At 47.2% G+C, this 16958-nt stretch overlaps 1 protein-coding gene across 1 annotated transcript in view; it reads left to right on the top strand.

The window, feature by feature from the left end:
* The first annotated feature begins 5417 nt into the window (after positions 1-5417).
* Positions 5418-16958, top strand: part of CDK19 (cyclin dependent kinase 19) — a 411797-nt gene continuing 400256 nt past the window's right edge. The window contains exon 1 of the mRNA XM_069726138.1: positions 5418-5650. Coding sequence (XP_069582239.1) covers positions 5523-5650 — 128 coding nt within the window. The 5' untranslated portion in view covers positions 5418-5522. The remainder of the gene's footprint in view (positions 5651-16958) is intronic.

The raw sequence follows: 16958 nt of genomic DNA, 5'->3' as shown, positions 1-16958 counted from the left end.
TGGCGCAAGAGAAAATGCCCAGTCTTGAGGGTCGCCGCGCAAAAAAGAAATTATAATCAAAACCTGTTGAATAGGATTACCAGAAGAATGAGGTTTCAAGGCCAGAAATAGCTTACAATTATTTTTGAAACTTAGAAACTTAGTTCTATCTCCAAAAAACAAATCAGGAATAGGAATTCTTGGTTCTAACATAGATTTCTGATCAATAGTATCTTGAATTTTTTGTACATTTATAACGAGATTATCCATTGAAGAGCACAGACCCTGAATATCCATGTCCACACCTGTGTCCAGAATCACCCAAATGTCTAGGGGAAAAAAAAAAAGTGAACACAGAGCAGAAAAAAAAAAAAAAAATGATGTCAGAACTTTTTCTTTCCCTCTATTGAGAATCATTAGTTGGCTCCTTGTACTGTTATGAACAGGTAATTCAGAACCACAATGGACATAGAAGTACAGAGCACACAAAGTGACCTGACAATTACCAAAAACAAAGGACGAGCTCTGAGACGTGGGAACTCTGCTGACTGCAATCCCTAATCCTAACACACCACACTAGAGGTAGCCGTGGATTGCTGTTATGTTTGCTAATGACAGGTGTTATGAAGGCAATCCAGAAACACAGTGTGCTTAGCGATCAGAGCGCACACAGTGATCTGACAAATACCCAAAAATACAAGAACGAGCTCTGAGACGTGGAAACTCTGTAGACTGCACACCTGATCCTATCCTAAACACAACTAAAAGCGGCTGTGGATTGCGCCTAACAACTACCTAGGCAACTCGGCACAGCCTAAGAAACTAGCTAGCCTGAAGATAGAAAAATAGGCCTGACTTGCCCCAGAGAAATTCCCCAAAGGAAAAGGCAGCCCCCCACAAATAATGACTGTGAGTAAGATGAAAAGACAAAACGAAGGGATGAAATAGATTCAGCAAAGTGGGGCCCGATATTCTAGGACAGAGCGAGGACAGTAAAGCGAACTTTGCAGTCTACAAAAAACCCTAAAGCAAAACCACGCAAAGGGGGCAAAAAAAACCCACCGTGCCGAACTAACGGCACGGCGGTACACCCTTTGCGTCTCAGAGCTTCCAGCAAAACAAAAGACAAGCTGGACAGAAAAAAAGCAACAAAAAAGCAAAAAGCACTTAGCTATACAGAGCAGCAGGTCACAGGAACAATCAGGAGAAGCTCAGATCCAACACTGAAACATTGGCAAGGAGCAAGGATAGCAGCATCAGGCCGAGTTAAGTAATGAAGCAGTTAACGAGCTCACCAGAACACCTGAGGGAGGAAGCTCAGAAGCTGCAGTACCACTTGTGACCACAGGAGTGAATTCAGCCACAGAATTCACAACAGGCTGTATAGTGGGAGGAGGGAGAAAGAGTGGCTTAGAATTCCAGCCTTGTGCGGGCAGAGGAAATTGCAGCTCAGAGCGCTGTATGTGTAATTGAAGTAATCAGGACTTCTTCTTATTTCCTGACATATGCACTGTGGTATCAGTGGCTCAAAGGCATTCAACCCCTTAAAAACATCAGTTACTTATTAATATCTGTAAAAAAGGGAAGTTTGCCCACTTTGATGCCAGATCTGGTGCCCAGAACCTATTTGGGCCAGGCTGGAGGGACTTGTTTTTGATGTGAGGCTCCATGTTCGATATGTATGCACTGTGGTAACAGTGGCCCAAAGGCATTTAACCCCTTAAAAACATCAGTTACTTATTCAAATCTGTGAAAATGGGCTGTTTGCCCACTTTGATGCTAGTTCTGGCGCCCAGAACCCATTTGGGCCAGGCTGGAGGGACCTGGGTTTGATGCAGGGCATCACTGTCTGAATTTTACATGTCGTATCAGTGGCCTAAATGCATTTAACCCCTTAAAAACATCAGTTACTTATTCAAATCTGTGAAAATGGGTTGCTTGCCCACTTTGATGCCAGTTCTGGTGCCCAGAACCCATTTGGGCCAGGCTGAAGGGACCTGGGTTTGATACAGGGCATCACTGTCTGAATTTTACATGTCGTATCAGTGGCCCAAAGGCATTTAACCCCTTAAAAACATCAGTTACTTATTCAAATTTGTGTAAATGGGCTGTTTGCCCACTTTGATGCCAGTTCTGATGCCCAGAACCCATTTGGGCCAGGCTGAAGAGACCTGTTTTTGATGTGGGGCTCCCTGTTCTATATGTATGCTCTATGGTATCAGTGGCCCAAAGGCATTTAACCGCTTAAAAACATCAGTTACTTATTCAAATCTGTGAAAATGGGCTGTTTGCCCACTTTAATGCTAGTTCTGGAGCCCAGAACTCATTTGGGCCAGGCTGGAGGGACCTGGGTTTGATGCAGGGCATCACTGTCTGTGAATTTTTTGTATCGTATCAGTGGCCCAAATGCATTTAACCCCTTAAAATCATCAGTTACTTACTCAAATCTGTGAAAATGGGCTGTTTGCCCACTTTGATGCCAGTTCTCGCGCCCCGAACCCGTTAGGGCCAGGCTGAAGGAACCTGGGTTTGATGCAGGCCTTCACTGTCTTTGTATTTTAAGTGTCGTATCAGTGGCCCAAAGGCATTTAACCCCTTAAAAACATCAGTTACTTATTCAAATCTGTGAAAATGGGCTGTTTGCCCACTTTGATGCGAGTTCTGGTGCCCAGAACCCATTTGGGCCAGGCTGAAGGGACCTAGGTTTGATGCAGGCCATCACTTTCTGTGTATTTTAAGTGTCGTATCAGTGGCCCAAAGGCATTTAACCCCTTAAAAACATCAGTTACGTATTCAAATTTGTGAAAATGGGCTGTTTGCCCACTTTGATGCCAGTTCTGATGCCCAGAACCCTTTTAGGCCAGGCTGAAGAGACCTATTTTTGATGTGGGGCTCCCTGTTCTATATGTATGCACTATGGCATCAGTGGCCCAAGGGCATTTAACCGCTTAAAAACATCAGTTACTTATTCAAATCTGTGAAAATGGGCTGTTTGCCCACTTTGATGCTAGTTCTGGTGCCCAGAACCCATTTGGGCCAGGCTGGAGGGACCTGGTTTGATGCAGGGCATCACTGTCTGTGTACTGTAAGTGTCATATAAGTGGCCCAATGGCATTTAACCCCTTAAAAACATCAGTTACTTATTCAAATCTGTGAAAATGGGCTGTTTGCCCACTTTGATGCCAGTTCTGGTGCCCAGAACACATTTGGGCCAGGCTGAAGGGACCTGGGTTTGATGCAGGGTATCACTGTCTGTGAATTTTAAGTGTTGTATCAGTGGCTCAAAGGCATTTAACCCCTTAAAAATGTCAGTTACTTATTCAAATATGTCAAAATGGGCTGTTTGCCCACTTTGATGCCAGTTCTGGTGCCCAGAACCCATTTGGGCCAGGCTGGAGGGACCTGGGTTTGATGCAGGGCATCACTGTCTGTGTATTGTAAGTGTCATATAAGTGGCCCAAAGGCATTTAGCCCCTTAAAAACATCAGTTACTTATTAAAATCTGTGAAAATGGGCTGTTTGCCCACTTTGATGCCAGTTCTGGTGCCCAGAACCCATTTGGGCCAGGCTGGAGGAACCTTGGTTTGATGCAGGGCATCACTTTCTGTGTATTGTGTCATATCAGTGGCCGAAAGGCATGTAAACCCTTAAAAACATCAGTTACTTATTCAAATCTGTGAAAATGGGCTGTTTGCCAACTTTGATGCCAGTTCTGGTGCCCAGAACCCATTTGGGCCAGGCTGAAGGGACCTGGGTTTGATGTAGGGCATCACTGTGTACTTTAAGTGTCGTATCAGTGGCCCAAAGGCATTTAACCCCTTAAAACATCAGTTACTTACTCAAATCTGTGAAAATGGGCTGTTTGCCCACTTTGATGCCAGTTCTGGTGCCCAGAACACATTTGGGCCAGGCTGGAGGGACCTGGGTTTGATGCAGGGCATCACTGTCTGTGTATTGTAAGTGTCATATAAGTGGCCCAAAGGCATTTAACCCCTTAAAACATCAGTTACTTACTCAAATCTGTGAAAATGGGCTGTTTGCCCACTTTGATGCCAGTTCTGGTGCCCAGAACCCATTTGGGCCAGGCTGAAGGGACCTGGGTTTGATGCAGGGCATCACTGTCTGTGAATTTTAAGTGTTGTATCAGTGGATCAAAGGCATTGAACCCCTTAAAAATGTCAGTTACTTATTCAAATATGTCAAAATGGGCCGTTTGCCCACTTTGATGCCAGTTCTGGTGCCCAGAACCCATTTGGGCCAGGCAGGAGGGACCTGGGTTTGATGCAGGGCATCACTTTCTGTGTATTTTAAGTGTCGCATCAGTGGCCCAAAGGCATTTAACCCCTTAAAAACATCAGTTACTTATTCAAATGGCCAAAATTGACTGTCTGCCCACTTTGATGCAAGTTCTGATGCCCAGAACCCATTTGGGCCAGGCTGGAAAAAACTGGTTTTGATGTGGGGCTCCATGTTCTGTATGTCTGCAGTGTGAGATCAGTGGCCCAAAGGCATTTAACCCTTTCTTCAGCGCTCTTTGGTGCCCACTTTGATGCCCATTTTTGTGCCAGTTTTATTGTTTTTGTAGCCGTTTTTAAGTGTATTCACATCAGGGCACCTCACTGCATTGTCTTTTATTATTGTGATGATTATTTTTTGTTGTTAAACCTATAAAAAACAGAAAAGAAAAAATTGCCGAATAAGAAACTGACGAATAAGAAACCAACTTCAGCTCCGAGTAAGAAACTGAACGAATAAGAAACCAACTTCAGCCTCGTCAAGAGTACAAAGATATTATACAGTCACCATGTGACAAGTGGGCCTGTGTGACTTCAAATGCCAGGGCTGAATTTTAGTCCCAGTCCGGCCCCGTCTGTGGTTATAATGCAAAATAGAAAGCGTGGACCTAGCCAAGCTATTTGACCAGGTCAGATTTAGGAAAACCTGACAAAGGCTTTTATTTTTGGAGAGCCCCACGGCAACGGTTTTGGTGCAGACTGTATTTGATCACCCGCCTGCGATCTAACGTTTGCCATTACTTTGTAAGTTTTGAAAACAAAGACTCTCAACGTGAAGTAACCTGGGTCACTGCCTCTTTACTGCACTGTGTGAACACCGCTGCATTACAGTTACCTATGACAGACAACCTTCCATATTAGTGTAGGGATGTTTGCATTTCAGCAGACATGGTTGTCGCCTACTACAGACGACCTTCCATACTAGTCAGGGGATTCCTGTCTCCTCAGTGTGAGGGACGCACCAGTGCTGTCAGTGTCACAGGTTTTCCTCACAGACACTCGCCGCTCCCGCCCAAAGAGCAAGAAGCCACGGCTGTAGGCGGGCAGTAACCCAATGTATCCTGGAGCCTAGTGTACCAAAAGAGAAAGTAAAGATAGGGGGCGCTGTGCCTGCAAAAGTGCATGGCATGCGTCTATGTGCATAGGAGAAGCAAAACAAGGAAATGGTGGCGGCAGAGCTGCCTAGTGATTACATGCCAGCCCCGGCGGCCGCGCATTGATGGGTTAAACACTGTTTGGCCCCGGAGGATGGATTACGAGTTTAAGAGCAAGCTGTCTGCCGAGCGGGAACGGGTGGAGGATCTCTTTGAATATGAAGGTTGCAAAGTGGGTCGTGGTACCTACGGGCATGTTTACAAAGCCAAGAGGAAAGATGGGTGAGTGGCAGAGGGGCGTGTAATAGCGCGGGAGTGTGCACGGTGCCCTTTGTGTGTGACATGCAGAGATGGGACGGCGGCGGCTGTCAGTTATGGATGGGGATGTTGTGCTGCGCTCGTGTGTTGCGCTGTTAGTAGCGCCCTCCTCCTCCTCTGCACACGCCCGGGATGGGGGAGGGGAGCAGGCTACAACTGTTTATGTCGGGGTGAGCCAGCCCCGTGCCCGCCCCTGGCTGCTGCGCTGCTCTGGCCACAGACTGAAAAAGTTCCAGAGGAAATGAGTTAGAGTTAGAAGCATGGAGATGTAATGTTTCTTGTCACACGTCCCTCAGGGTCAGGAAGGGAAGGACTGAACTGTACAGTGTGTGCAATGTGCAGGGGAAGATGTGGGGACAGCCCTGGTATCACAGCTGGACAGTGTGTGCAATGTGCAGGGGAAGGTGTGGGGACAGCCCTGGTATCACAGCTGGACAGTGTGTGCAATGTGCAGGGGAAGGTGTGGGGACAGCCCTGGTATCACAGCAGGACAGTGTGTGCAATGTGCAGGGGAAGGTGTGGGGACAGCCCTGGTATCACAGCAGGACAGTGTGTGCAATGTGCAGGGGAAGGTGTGGGGACAGCCCTGGTATCACAGCAGGACAGTGTGTGCAATGTGCAGGGGAAGATGTGGGGACAGCCCTGGTATCACAGCTGGACAGTGTGTGCAATGTGCAGGGGAAGGTGTGGGGACAGCCCTGGTATCACAGCTGGACAGTGTGTGCAATGTGCAGGGGAAGGTGTGGGGACAGCCCTGGTATCACAGCTGGACAGTGTGTGCAATGTGCAGGGGAAGGTGTGGGGACAGCCCTGGTATCACAGCAGGACAGTGTGTGCAATGTGCAGGGGAAGGTGTGGGGACAGCCCTGGTATCACAGCTGGACAGTGTGTGCAATGTGCAGGGGAAGGTGTGGGGACAGCCCTGGTATCACAGCAGGACAGTGTGTGCAATGTGCAGGGGAAGGTGTGGGGTCATCCCTGGTATCACAGCAGGACAGTGTGTGCAATGTGCAGGGGAAGGTGTGGGGACAGCCCTGGTATCACAGCTGGACAGTGTGTGCAATGTGCAGGGGAAGGTGTGGGGACAGCCCTGGTATCACAGCTGGACAGTGTGTGCAATGTGCAGGGGAAGATGTGGGGACAGCCCTGGTATCACAGCTGGACAGTGTGTGCAATGTGCAGGGGAAGGTGTGGGGACAGCCCTGGTATCACAGCAGGACAGTGTGTGCAATGTGCAGGGGAAGGTGTGGGGACAGCCCTGGTATCACAGCAGGACAGTGTGTGCAATGTGCAGGGGAAGGTGTGGGGACAGCCCTGGTATCACAGCTGGACAGTGTGTGCAATGTGCAGGGGAAGGTGTGGGGACAGCCCTGGTATCACAGCAGGACAGTGTGTGCAATGTGCAGGGGAAGGTGTGGGGACAGCCCTGGTATCACAGCAGGACAGTGTGTGCAATGTGCAGGGGAAGGTGTGGGGACAGCCCTGGTATCACAGCTGGACAGTGTGTGCAATGTGCAGGGGAAGGTGTGGGGACAGCCCTGGTATCACAGCTGGACAGTGTGTGCAATGTGCAGGGGAAGGTGTGGGGACAGCCCTGGTATCACAGCTGGACAGTGTGTGCAATGTGCAGGGGAAGGTGTGGGGACAGCCCTGGTATCACAGCAGGACAGTGTGTGCAATGTGCAGGGGAAGGTGTGGGGACAGCCCTGGTATCACAGCTGGACAGTGTGTGCAATGTGCAGGGGAAGGTGTGGGGACAGCCCTGGTATCACAGCTGGACAGTGTGTGCAATGTGCAGGGGAAGGTGTGGGGACAGCCCTGGTATCACAGCTGGACAGTGTGTGCAATGTGCAGGGGAAGGTGTGGGGACAGCCCTGGTATCACAGCTGGACAGTGTGTGCAATGTGCAGGGGAAGGTGTGGGGACAGCCCTGGTATCACAGCTGGACAGTGTGTGCAATGTGCAGGGGAAGGTGTGGGGACAGCCCTGGTATCACAGCTGGACAGTGTGTGCAATGTGCAGGGGAAGGTGTGGGGTCATCCCTGGTATCACAGCAGGACAGTGTGTGCAATGTGCAGGGGAAGGTGTGGGGACAGCCCTGGTATCACAGCTGGACAGTGTGTGCAATGTGCAGGGGAAGGTGTGGGGACAGCCCTGGTATCACAGCTGGACAGTGTGTGCAATGTGCAGGGGAAGGTGTGGGGACAGCCCTGGTATCACAGCTGGACAGTGTGTGCAATGTGCAGGGGAAGGTGTGGGGACAGCCCTGGTATCACAGCAGGACAGTGTGTGCAATGTGCAGGGGAAGGTGTGGGGACAGCCCTGGTATCACAGCTGGACAGTGTGTGCAATGTGCAGGGGAAGGTGTGGGGACAGCCCTGGTATCACAGCTGGACAGTGTGTGCAATGTGCAGGGGAAGGTGTGGGGTCATCCCTGGTATCACAGCAGGACAGTGTGTACAATGTGCAGGGGAAGGTGTGGGGACAGCCCTGGTATCACAGCTGGACAGTGTGTGCAATGTGCAGGGGAAGGTGTGGGGACAGCCCTGGTATCACAGCTGGACAGTGTGTGCAATGTGCAGGGGAAGGTGTGGGGACAGCCCTGGTATCACAGCAGGACAGTGTGTGCAATGTGCAGGGGAAGGTGTGGGGACAGCCCTGGTATCACAGCTGGACAGTGTGTGCAATGTGCAGGGGAAGATGTGGGGACAGCCCTGGTATCACAGCTGGACAGTGTGTGCAATGTGCAGGGGAAGATGTGGGGACAGCCCTGGTATCACAGCTGGACAGTGTGTGCAATGTGCAGGGGAAGATGTGGGGACAGCCCTGGTATCACAGCTGGACAGTGTGTGCAATGTGCAGGGGAAGGTGTGGGGACAGCCCTGGTATCACAGCAGGACAGTGTGTGTAGCCTGCGGCTGCGTACAACGTGTCGTGTGCGACTTGTCTGCGACTCAGCGCTGATTTTTGCTACAAAATCTGCAGATAAGGCGCATGTGACTTGCATTGAAGTCTACGGCAACTGAGCTGAGTACGACTTGCCTCCGGCTACCGAAAGTCCCACACAATGGTAAACATTTGCAATTTTGTGTCACCGGCAATGTCACATCATAGGAAATCATCAGATGTGGCAACGCTGCGATTTCATTATTGTGCGACACAAGTCGCTGTGTAGTCCTAGCCTAAATCTACAAATGGGAAACTTTTGCATATACATTGTGTTTTTTATATGGCTCTCATCCTGAGTGAAGGAGAAGCTGTCATCAGGATTTTGTTCCCAATGACATGTAATGGCGCTTTACGGGCAGGTGCATTTGGCCATGCATTCGAATCTCGCGGATGAGGAGAAGATGGAGACGTTTTTCTTCTCCCATCTCCATTCTGTGAGTCTGCATACATTACACTGCGCTCAGATGTCAGTCAAGTGCAGTCTGATGTTTTCCACACACTTTGACTTGCATAACCGAGTGCAATCCGAACATCGGATCAAACTCAGGCATTTTTCCCTCGGACGGACTCTGTCTGAAGAAAATATCAGACGTGTGCACGATCCCATAGAATAAAATTAATCCTGCACTAACCGCTCTCCTGCCCCCTCTCCCGAACTTCCAACCCACTGGCTGCCTCCTTTCCATGACTGACAGGTCAGTAAATCATGAGTGGCCGGTCTGTCAGAGACAGGAAGCAGGCAGACACTTGAAGAGTTGAAAGCTTTTTGCATCAAGGAATGCCAGAACACAAAAAATGGATAGGCGACTTGACACGTTGCATCTGGCTGTCCGTGTTCTTTGCTGGCGCATATAAAGACACATTTGTATACATTGAATTGAAAAAAGTTAGGGTATGTGCACAGTTTTCCATGCCTTTACAGTATCATGTAAACCTATGGAAAACAAAATCAGCAGTGCACATGCTGCGGAAAAAAACGCGCGGAAACGTAGCATTGTTTATTCCGCAGCATGTCAATTCTTTGTGGAGATTCTGCAGCGGTTTACACCTGCTCCATAATAGGAATCCGCAGGTGTAAAACCGCAGGTTAAATCCACCCAAAAAACCCCACGGTAAATCCGTGGTAATTCCCCCGGAAAAATCCGCAGTGCGGATTACCTTTGGCTTTACCAAAATCAGTCCGGAAAAATCTGCAGAGTAATCCTCAGAGAGTGCACATACCCTTAAAGGGAACCTGTCACCTGAATTTGGCGGGACAGGTTTGCGGTCATATGGGCGGGGTTTTCAGGTGTTTGATTCACCCTTTCCTTACCCGCTGGCTGCATGCTGGCCGCAATATTGGGTTGAAGTTCATGCTGTGACCTCCGTAGTACATGCCTGCACAATGCAAGATGCAGGTAAAATTCTATTTTATGCAGGTAAAAATTTTATGCAGGTAAAATCCTGACCAAATCTGCACCTGAGGTCACTGGCAGGTCATCTGCGCTGTCCTTGCATTTTTTCTGCAATGTAAGGACATGCTGAGTTCTTAAAAGACGCGCCGCATGTGCGTTTTCGCGCGTCTGCCGCATGCGTCTTTTAATGCATAGTAGAGACGGGATTTCATGAAATCCCCTCCACTATGCTGTAACATCTGGACGCTGAGTGTTTGACGCTGTGGCTCAACGCAGCGTCAAAAATTCAGCGTTTCCTGAACGTGGAAACATACCCTTAGAGTCTCTTTCTCCATGATTCATATAGCACTCCATCACTACCGAGTCTCGCCGTGTGGCTAAACAGTACTGTACAATCACATATGTGGTACATACAGATATTTGCCCCATATAATGCTGCACATAGCCCCATACAGATATTTGCCCCATATAATGCTGCACATGACCCCATAAGATGCTCCATACAGATATTGCCCCATATGCTGTTGCTGCGATTAAAAAAATAAAAAAATCACATACTCGCCTCTCAGGCACCCGGTACTTGCTATACTCACCTGCTCCCCGTTCCACCACCGACCGCCGCTGTGTCTTCCCGTCCTCTGCACTGACGTTCAGGCAGAGGGCGGCGCGCACTAATTGCGTCATCGCGCCCTCTGACCTGAGCGTGACTGCAGAGGACGTGGAAGACCCAGCGGCGCCGACGATGGAACGGGGAGCAAGTGAATATCGCGCACTGAGTTATACTTACCTGCTCCTGGCACGGTCCCTGCACGTCTGTTCCCCGGCGCCGGCAGCTTCTTCCTGTATTGAGAGATCACATGGTACCGCTCATTACAGTAATAAATATGCAGATCCACCCCTATGGGAGTAGAGTCGGGTCCATATTCATTACTATAATGAGCGGTACCATGTGACTGCTAACTACAGGAAGAAGCTGCCGGCGCCGGGGAACCAGGGACGTGCAGGGACCGCGCCAGGAGCAGGTGAGTATTATTACATAGCTACGCTCCCCCTCCCCTGCCGACCCCTGGTTATGACTAGAGTATAAGCCGAGAGGGTTACTTTCAACCCTAAAAAGTGGGCTGAAAATCTCGGCTTATACTCGAGTATATATGGTAATTTTTTATTCACTGCCCAAAATTCTGTGACACACTCATGGTGTCAATATGATCACTGCACCTTTAGATGAATTCATTGAGAGGTGTAGTTTGTAAAATGGGGACACTTATGTGGGGAGTTCTGCTGTTCTGGTACCTCGGGCTCTGCCAATGTGACATGGCACCCACAAACCATAACAACAAAATCTGCACTATAATATGGTGCTTCTTCCCTTTTGAGCTTTTCACTGTGCCTGTAAAGTATTTCCCACATAAATTGCACAACAATGATTATTTATACGGAGACTTGATTACACACAGGTGGATTATATTCATCATCATTAGGCATTTAGGACAACATTGGATCATTTAGAGATCCACAATGAACTTCTGGAGTGATTTTGCTGCACTGAAAGTAAAGGGGCCGAATAATATTGCACACCCCACTTTTCAGTTTTTTGAATTTCCACAATAATGTAAAATAACCAATAAATTTCGTTCAACTTCACAATTGTGTTCCACTTGTTGCTGATTCTTTATCAAAAATTTACATTTGTTATCTTTATGTTTGAAGCATGATATGTGGGAAAAGGTTGAAAAGTTCCAGGGAGCCAAATACTTTCGCAAGGCACTGTATGTTTAATTTTTTTTTAAATTGTTTTATTTTGAATGGTGATTTGAACTTTTATTTTTTGTTGTATTTTTTAAAAACCTATATTTTTAACTTTTTGCATGCTATTGGAGATTAGAAGCTGCCATAACTTGATCGCCTCTGCTACATACAGGCGATGATCAGATCGCCTGTATGTAGCATAATTACTCACTTGCTCACAGATATCCAGAAGTGACAACCATAGAGGTCTGCACGAATCCTCAGGTTGTCATGCTAACCCATCTGTGACCCGTGATCACATGACGGGGGTCACCCATGGGCGGATTTTCGGTGTGCTTGCCGGTAGCGCGTGTTAAATGTCGCTGTCAGAGTTTGACATCAGCATTTTCAGCAACGGGTTAACAGCTGCGGGAGGCTCTGCTCTCGATTTCCTCCCATTGCTGTTAGTGGCACATGGTTCAAAACAGCTGACATGTGCCGGAAAAGATGTGGGCTCACCGCTAGGGCCCACATCAAAGTAAGGGTGTCTGACATTGGCGTATTATTACGCCCAATGTTGGAAAGGGGTTAATGAGTGAGCTTGCTGGAGTCAGTCACTCCTGATTTATTAAATAGCAACTGGAGCGACATTTCTGGCATGGGGAAGTCACGGCTCCTCATGAGTTAGACAAACTGGGACATCACTGCCCTATCCCAGCCCAACTCCCCCATTTTTGCGTAGCTGACAAACTGTCGTGAAACATCAAAAGTCACCAAATTTTGGCACAATTCGGAGTTCCGCTTAAATTTTGTAACTTTTTAAAGCTTTTACTCCAGAATTTTGGCATGAAAGCTCTGATTAATCGAGCTCTAACAAATACCGATGTACTTTAAGAGGATAGGTCATCAGTATGAGATAATTGAATGTCTGACATCCAGCATCCCAACTGATTAGCTGCTATTTGCTATGGCTTTTGAAAAGGAGCTGTTTTTATATAGCGATAACATATTCCGCAACGCTTTACAGTTTGCACACATTATCATTGCTCGGTGGGGCCCACAATCTAGATTCCCTACCAGAGAATAGCCATTAGGCTGGAGTCACACCAGAGTATGGCATTCGATGAGAGAGCATCAGATGCGGCGATAAGCTAACGACCCTCAGCTCCTGCTCTGCTGCGAGTGGGAACCAAGTGTCATGCTACTGTGCTCTAAGCCGCTTGCATGACAGAATCAGAGCACAGCTGTGGAGGAGACAGAGAAACTAATTTGTCCATGTCCTCTGCTGTCGGCGCATAGCGCAATGCACTCAGGTGCTACTTAGTGCAGTGCGATGTTTCACTCTCACCCATAGACTTGTATGGTTGTATGGGTGCGAGTGAGCCGATATGGGTGCAAGTGAGCCGAGTCTCGCTGCCAATTGCAGCATCTGAGCTGCCCGATAGTACAACATTGCCGAGTGCTATGCGATGTTTTATCACATAGCGCTTGGCCGTGATAAAATGTATTTCTATGCAGCCGCACACTCTGGTACCAAGTGCTAGCGGCAGTGTCGGGTATTGATGCGAGAGACTCGCAGATTTCCTCTTGTCCACCTAGTCATTTGTTCTGACCCAGCAGAGAGCTACCTCCCTCTCTCCGTGATGTGCTTGAAGGAGACTGGCTGTCTCGCTCAGTTCATTGACTAAGCAACTGTCACAGAACGGTCTCTAGAAGAGGGCCAGCACATAAAAGGGCTTCCACTGACAGACTTTGCACTAGCCATTCTGTCTCTGAGGACCCATGAAAACACTGAGCTTCACCCTTTAAAGCGAACCTGTTACCAGGTTTGGCCACTAAGATATGGCCACCACCTTTCAGGGCTTATCTACAACATTCTACAATGCTCCTCCGATCTAGAAGGCCACACCTAGGGACAGGGACAAATAGAATTCCGGCAGCTGAGGCCAGAGGAGACCCATTCTTACCCCCATCATCTGCTCGAGTTCTCACCCAAGGAAGACACTGGGAGCCTAAGACTGTGACACACAGTGACAAAAATATAATAAATAAAAATAAATAGTGAATGTTTTACAGTGTAATACTGACCGGACCTTTGACAGGAAATTTTAAAAATGTCCCATCCTAAGGCCATAAGGCCTGGAATAAGGGTGCTTGTGCAAATGTGTCGAAAACCCACCACCACTCCTGGTGCACTTCACACGTTGGGCTTTTGATCTTCCACGGCCCAATGTCGTCGATCCTGTGGGTCTTGCTTTCCACCAGATGACTATATGAGCCACCTAGTGTACTAACAAGCGCCAATCCTGAGTGTGCATTGTATCAATCTACTAGGGCAGCCGAGGCCAAAGCCATCTTTTCGAAAGAGACTACACTTGATTTTAGCCAAAAGGTTGAGAAGCGATTGCTTCCTCGGTTGATATGGCCTTAACCCAACTGAGGTTTGGGATGAGTCGGAACACATGGTGAAGGCATAGCAGCCAATAAGTGCTCAGTACCTTGAGGAACCCATTCCAGACTGTTGGAAGGAAGCCCTTCCAGGTGACAACCTGCTAAAGCTGCTTAAGAGAATACCAAGAGGGTGTAAATCTGTTATCAAATTAAATAGGGGTAAGCTAAGGAATCTAAGGTTTAAAACATATTCTGCCTTGTTTCACACATGTTGTTTACTTTTTTCCATATGTGTTCCTTTGTAGTTTTTCAATGTGTGCATTCCAGTGATAAAAAGTAAAACCATAGTATAAACAGGTGTTTCCAAACTTTTGACTGGTACTGCATGTATAAGTTAAAAAAAGCTAATAAAAGGACCCCACTTCTCCAAGAACATGATCTGTTTCTGGCATTGCAGCTAAGCATCATGTGACATTCTAACTACAGTGCAGACAGCATAGCTGGAAAACATACAGCAACTTCAAGTCCTAAATGATCAATTCTATCTGTGACCTTGATGAATACAAGTTACATAGGAGATAAACCACCATGTATTTCTGCACAAGCAACTATATTCTAATTTGAAAAGTTGTAATATTCCCTTCCATGTTTTGTTGGGCTATTGCCATCATCCTATGTTATGGCATAATGCAACAATTTGCCATTTTATAATTAATATGGTCCGACCTCTTGTTCACAACTGATCCCAAAAACATAGAATAAGAAGCTCTTTTGACTTTTAACCCTATGCAATCCTATTCACCCACTGTGCATTAAATTGCAAATATTGCCTTGTTCCGGAGGACCGCAATAAAGAACAGCTTTGAATGAGCCACAGCCCCTAACTAATGTAAGTGGTATGGCTAATTTTTTGGGTGGTCACAGCAGTTGGATTCCAACATGCTGTATTCTGATGATATGATATTGCTTGTAATGGCAGGAAACTGCAAATGAAGAGTGGGTGTCAGGAACTTCTTAATTGTCATGTAGAACATTGCATCATAAAACATTCAAATTCAACTTCATGTTTCAGATTCTAAATAACTACGGATTTATTTTTGTCACACCGGTGGATGGAGTGCGAGGCACCTGATTTGTTAAGAGGTACACACCTCTTAATGAATCAGGTGAGAAGTGAAGTTGCGTGCACCTCCGTGTGCACTACACCACCGCGCATCATGAATTTGACAAGCAGGGGTGTGCTTCACCCCCATTACCCTCCAACTTCGCCCACTTTGTTGGAGCTTGGCAAAAATGACGTGAAAATACCAAAACTCGAAAACTTTTTCAGAGGTTTTTACGCCAATTTTTTAACGCAAATCCTTTGATGAATCTGAGCCCATGCACTTTTGTTATGAGGGTAACACTTTTTGACTACTCTGAATTGTTAAAGGGGAATTGTCAGCAAGATTTCATACACCAAAATATTTATATGCTCATGTAGCTCTTTCAAAGACAAGTCCAGCAATACTTTCTATTTGCTGGGTCGGGACTAGAGATGGAGTGAACCGAGGCTTCAAAGCTGCCTCCTGACAGCTATTTTGGCTGAAGTCACATAGCATAGAAGCAGTCCGTCAACCAGAAGGATGCAGTGCTGGGCAAGGAATAGAGCTGGAGTGACAGAGGCTTCAGAACTACAGTCTGATATGCATATCAATTCAAGCTCTGATTTCACAATGGACGATAAATGGACTGGCTATGTATGGTATTGCTGGACTTTTCTTTAAAAAATATACATGAACATAGAAATAGTTTTGGGGTGAAATGGTGCTGACAGATTCCCTTTCAAATCATTTTACCTGATGAAAGAGGGTTTTTCTCATTCATCGTTTGATTGGCCGACTGTTTACACTGTTCGATTCCTAGGAACACTGGTTCATGATAAGTGGCCAAGTAAATCTATCGTTACTTGGCTGCTTGCTGTAGGTTAGATACTTACAGTACTTCCTAGTGCAGTCAATATATTTTTGCTCAGTTCAGTTTGCTTATCAATGTTAGATAAAATTACTGATGATTATGAGCCAGACTGAAGTTACTCATTATAATTAGTAGGTGTTCCACATTTACCTATGACCTCCAATTGTACTTTGTCTGCACTAATGGTGCAATAGAATACGCACGTTTGGCATATTACATTTTCTTGGATTGCTGTTGTGTCTGCTTCCTCATTCCACACCCTCTGTAATTATTGTGACAAGCCCTGTCTGCTCATGAGCATGAGCATTCATCTTGTCATGCAGGTCTTCTGTAGATTCAAGGATTCTCTTGCACTGTTTTCTGAGTCAGCTGTTTTAACCATTTCATGACATTTCTGCTAGTATTTTTAGTGCTTCCAGTGATCTTACAGCCTGAAGCATTTATTACCTACCAACTGGCCTTGTTCCTCCAAGCCAATGCAAGGATTAGTTTGAGTATATTAACCCCTTAAGGTACCGTCACACTGGACGATATCGCTAGCGATCCGTGACGTTGCAGCGTCCTGGCTAGCGATATCGTCCAGTGTGACAGGCAGCAGCGATCAGGCCCCTGCTGTGATATCGCTGGTCGGGGCAGAAAGGCCAGCACTTTGTTTCGTCGCTGGATCTCCCGCTGACATCGCTGAATCGGCGTGTGTGACGCCAATTCAGCGATGTCTTCGCTGGTAACCAGGGTAAACATCGGGTTACCAAGCGCAGGGCCGCGCTTAGTAACCCGATGTTTACCCTGGTTACCATCGTTAAAGTAAAAAAAACAACCACTACATACTTACCTACCGCTGTCTGTCCCCGGCG

The sequence above is a fragment of the Ranitomeya imitator genome, chromosome 5 (assembly GCF_032444005.1).
Source record: "Ranitomeya imitator isolate aRanImi1 chromosome 5, aRanImi1.pri, whole genome shotgun sequence".
In the NCBI taxonomy this organism is placed as follows: domain Eukaryota; kingdom Metazoa; phylum Chordata; class Amphibia; order Anura; family Dendrobatidae; genus Ranitomeya; species Ranitomeya imitator.
The sequence above is the reverse complement of the archived record's forward strand: the minus strand, read 5'-3'. Positions and strand labels throughout refer to the sequence as shown.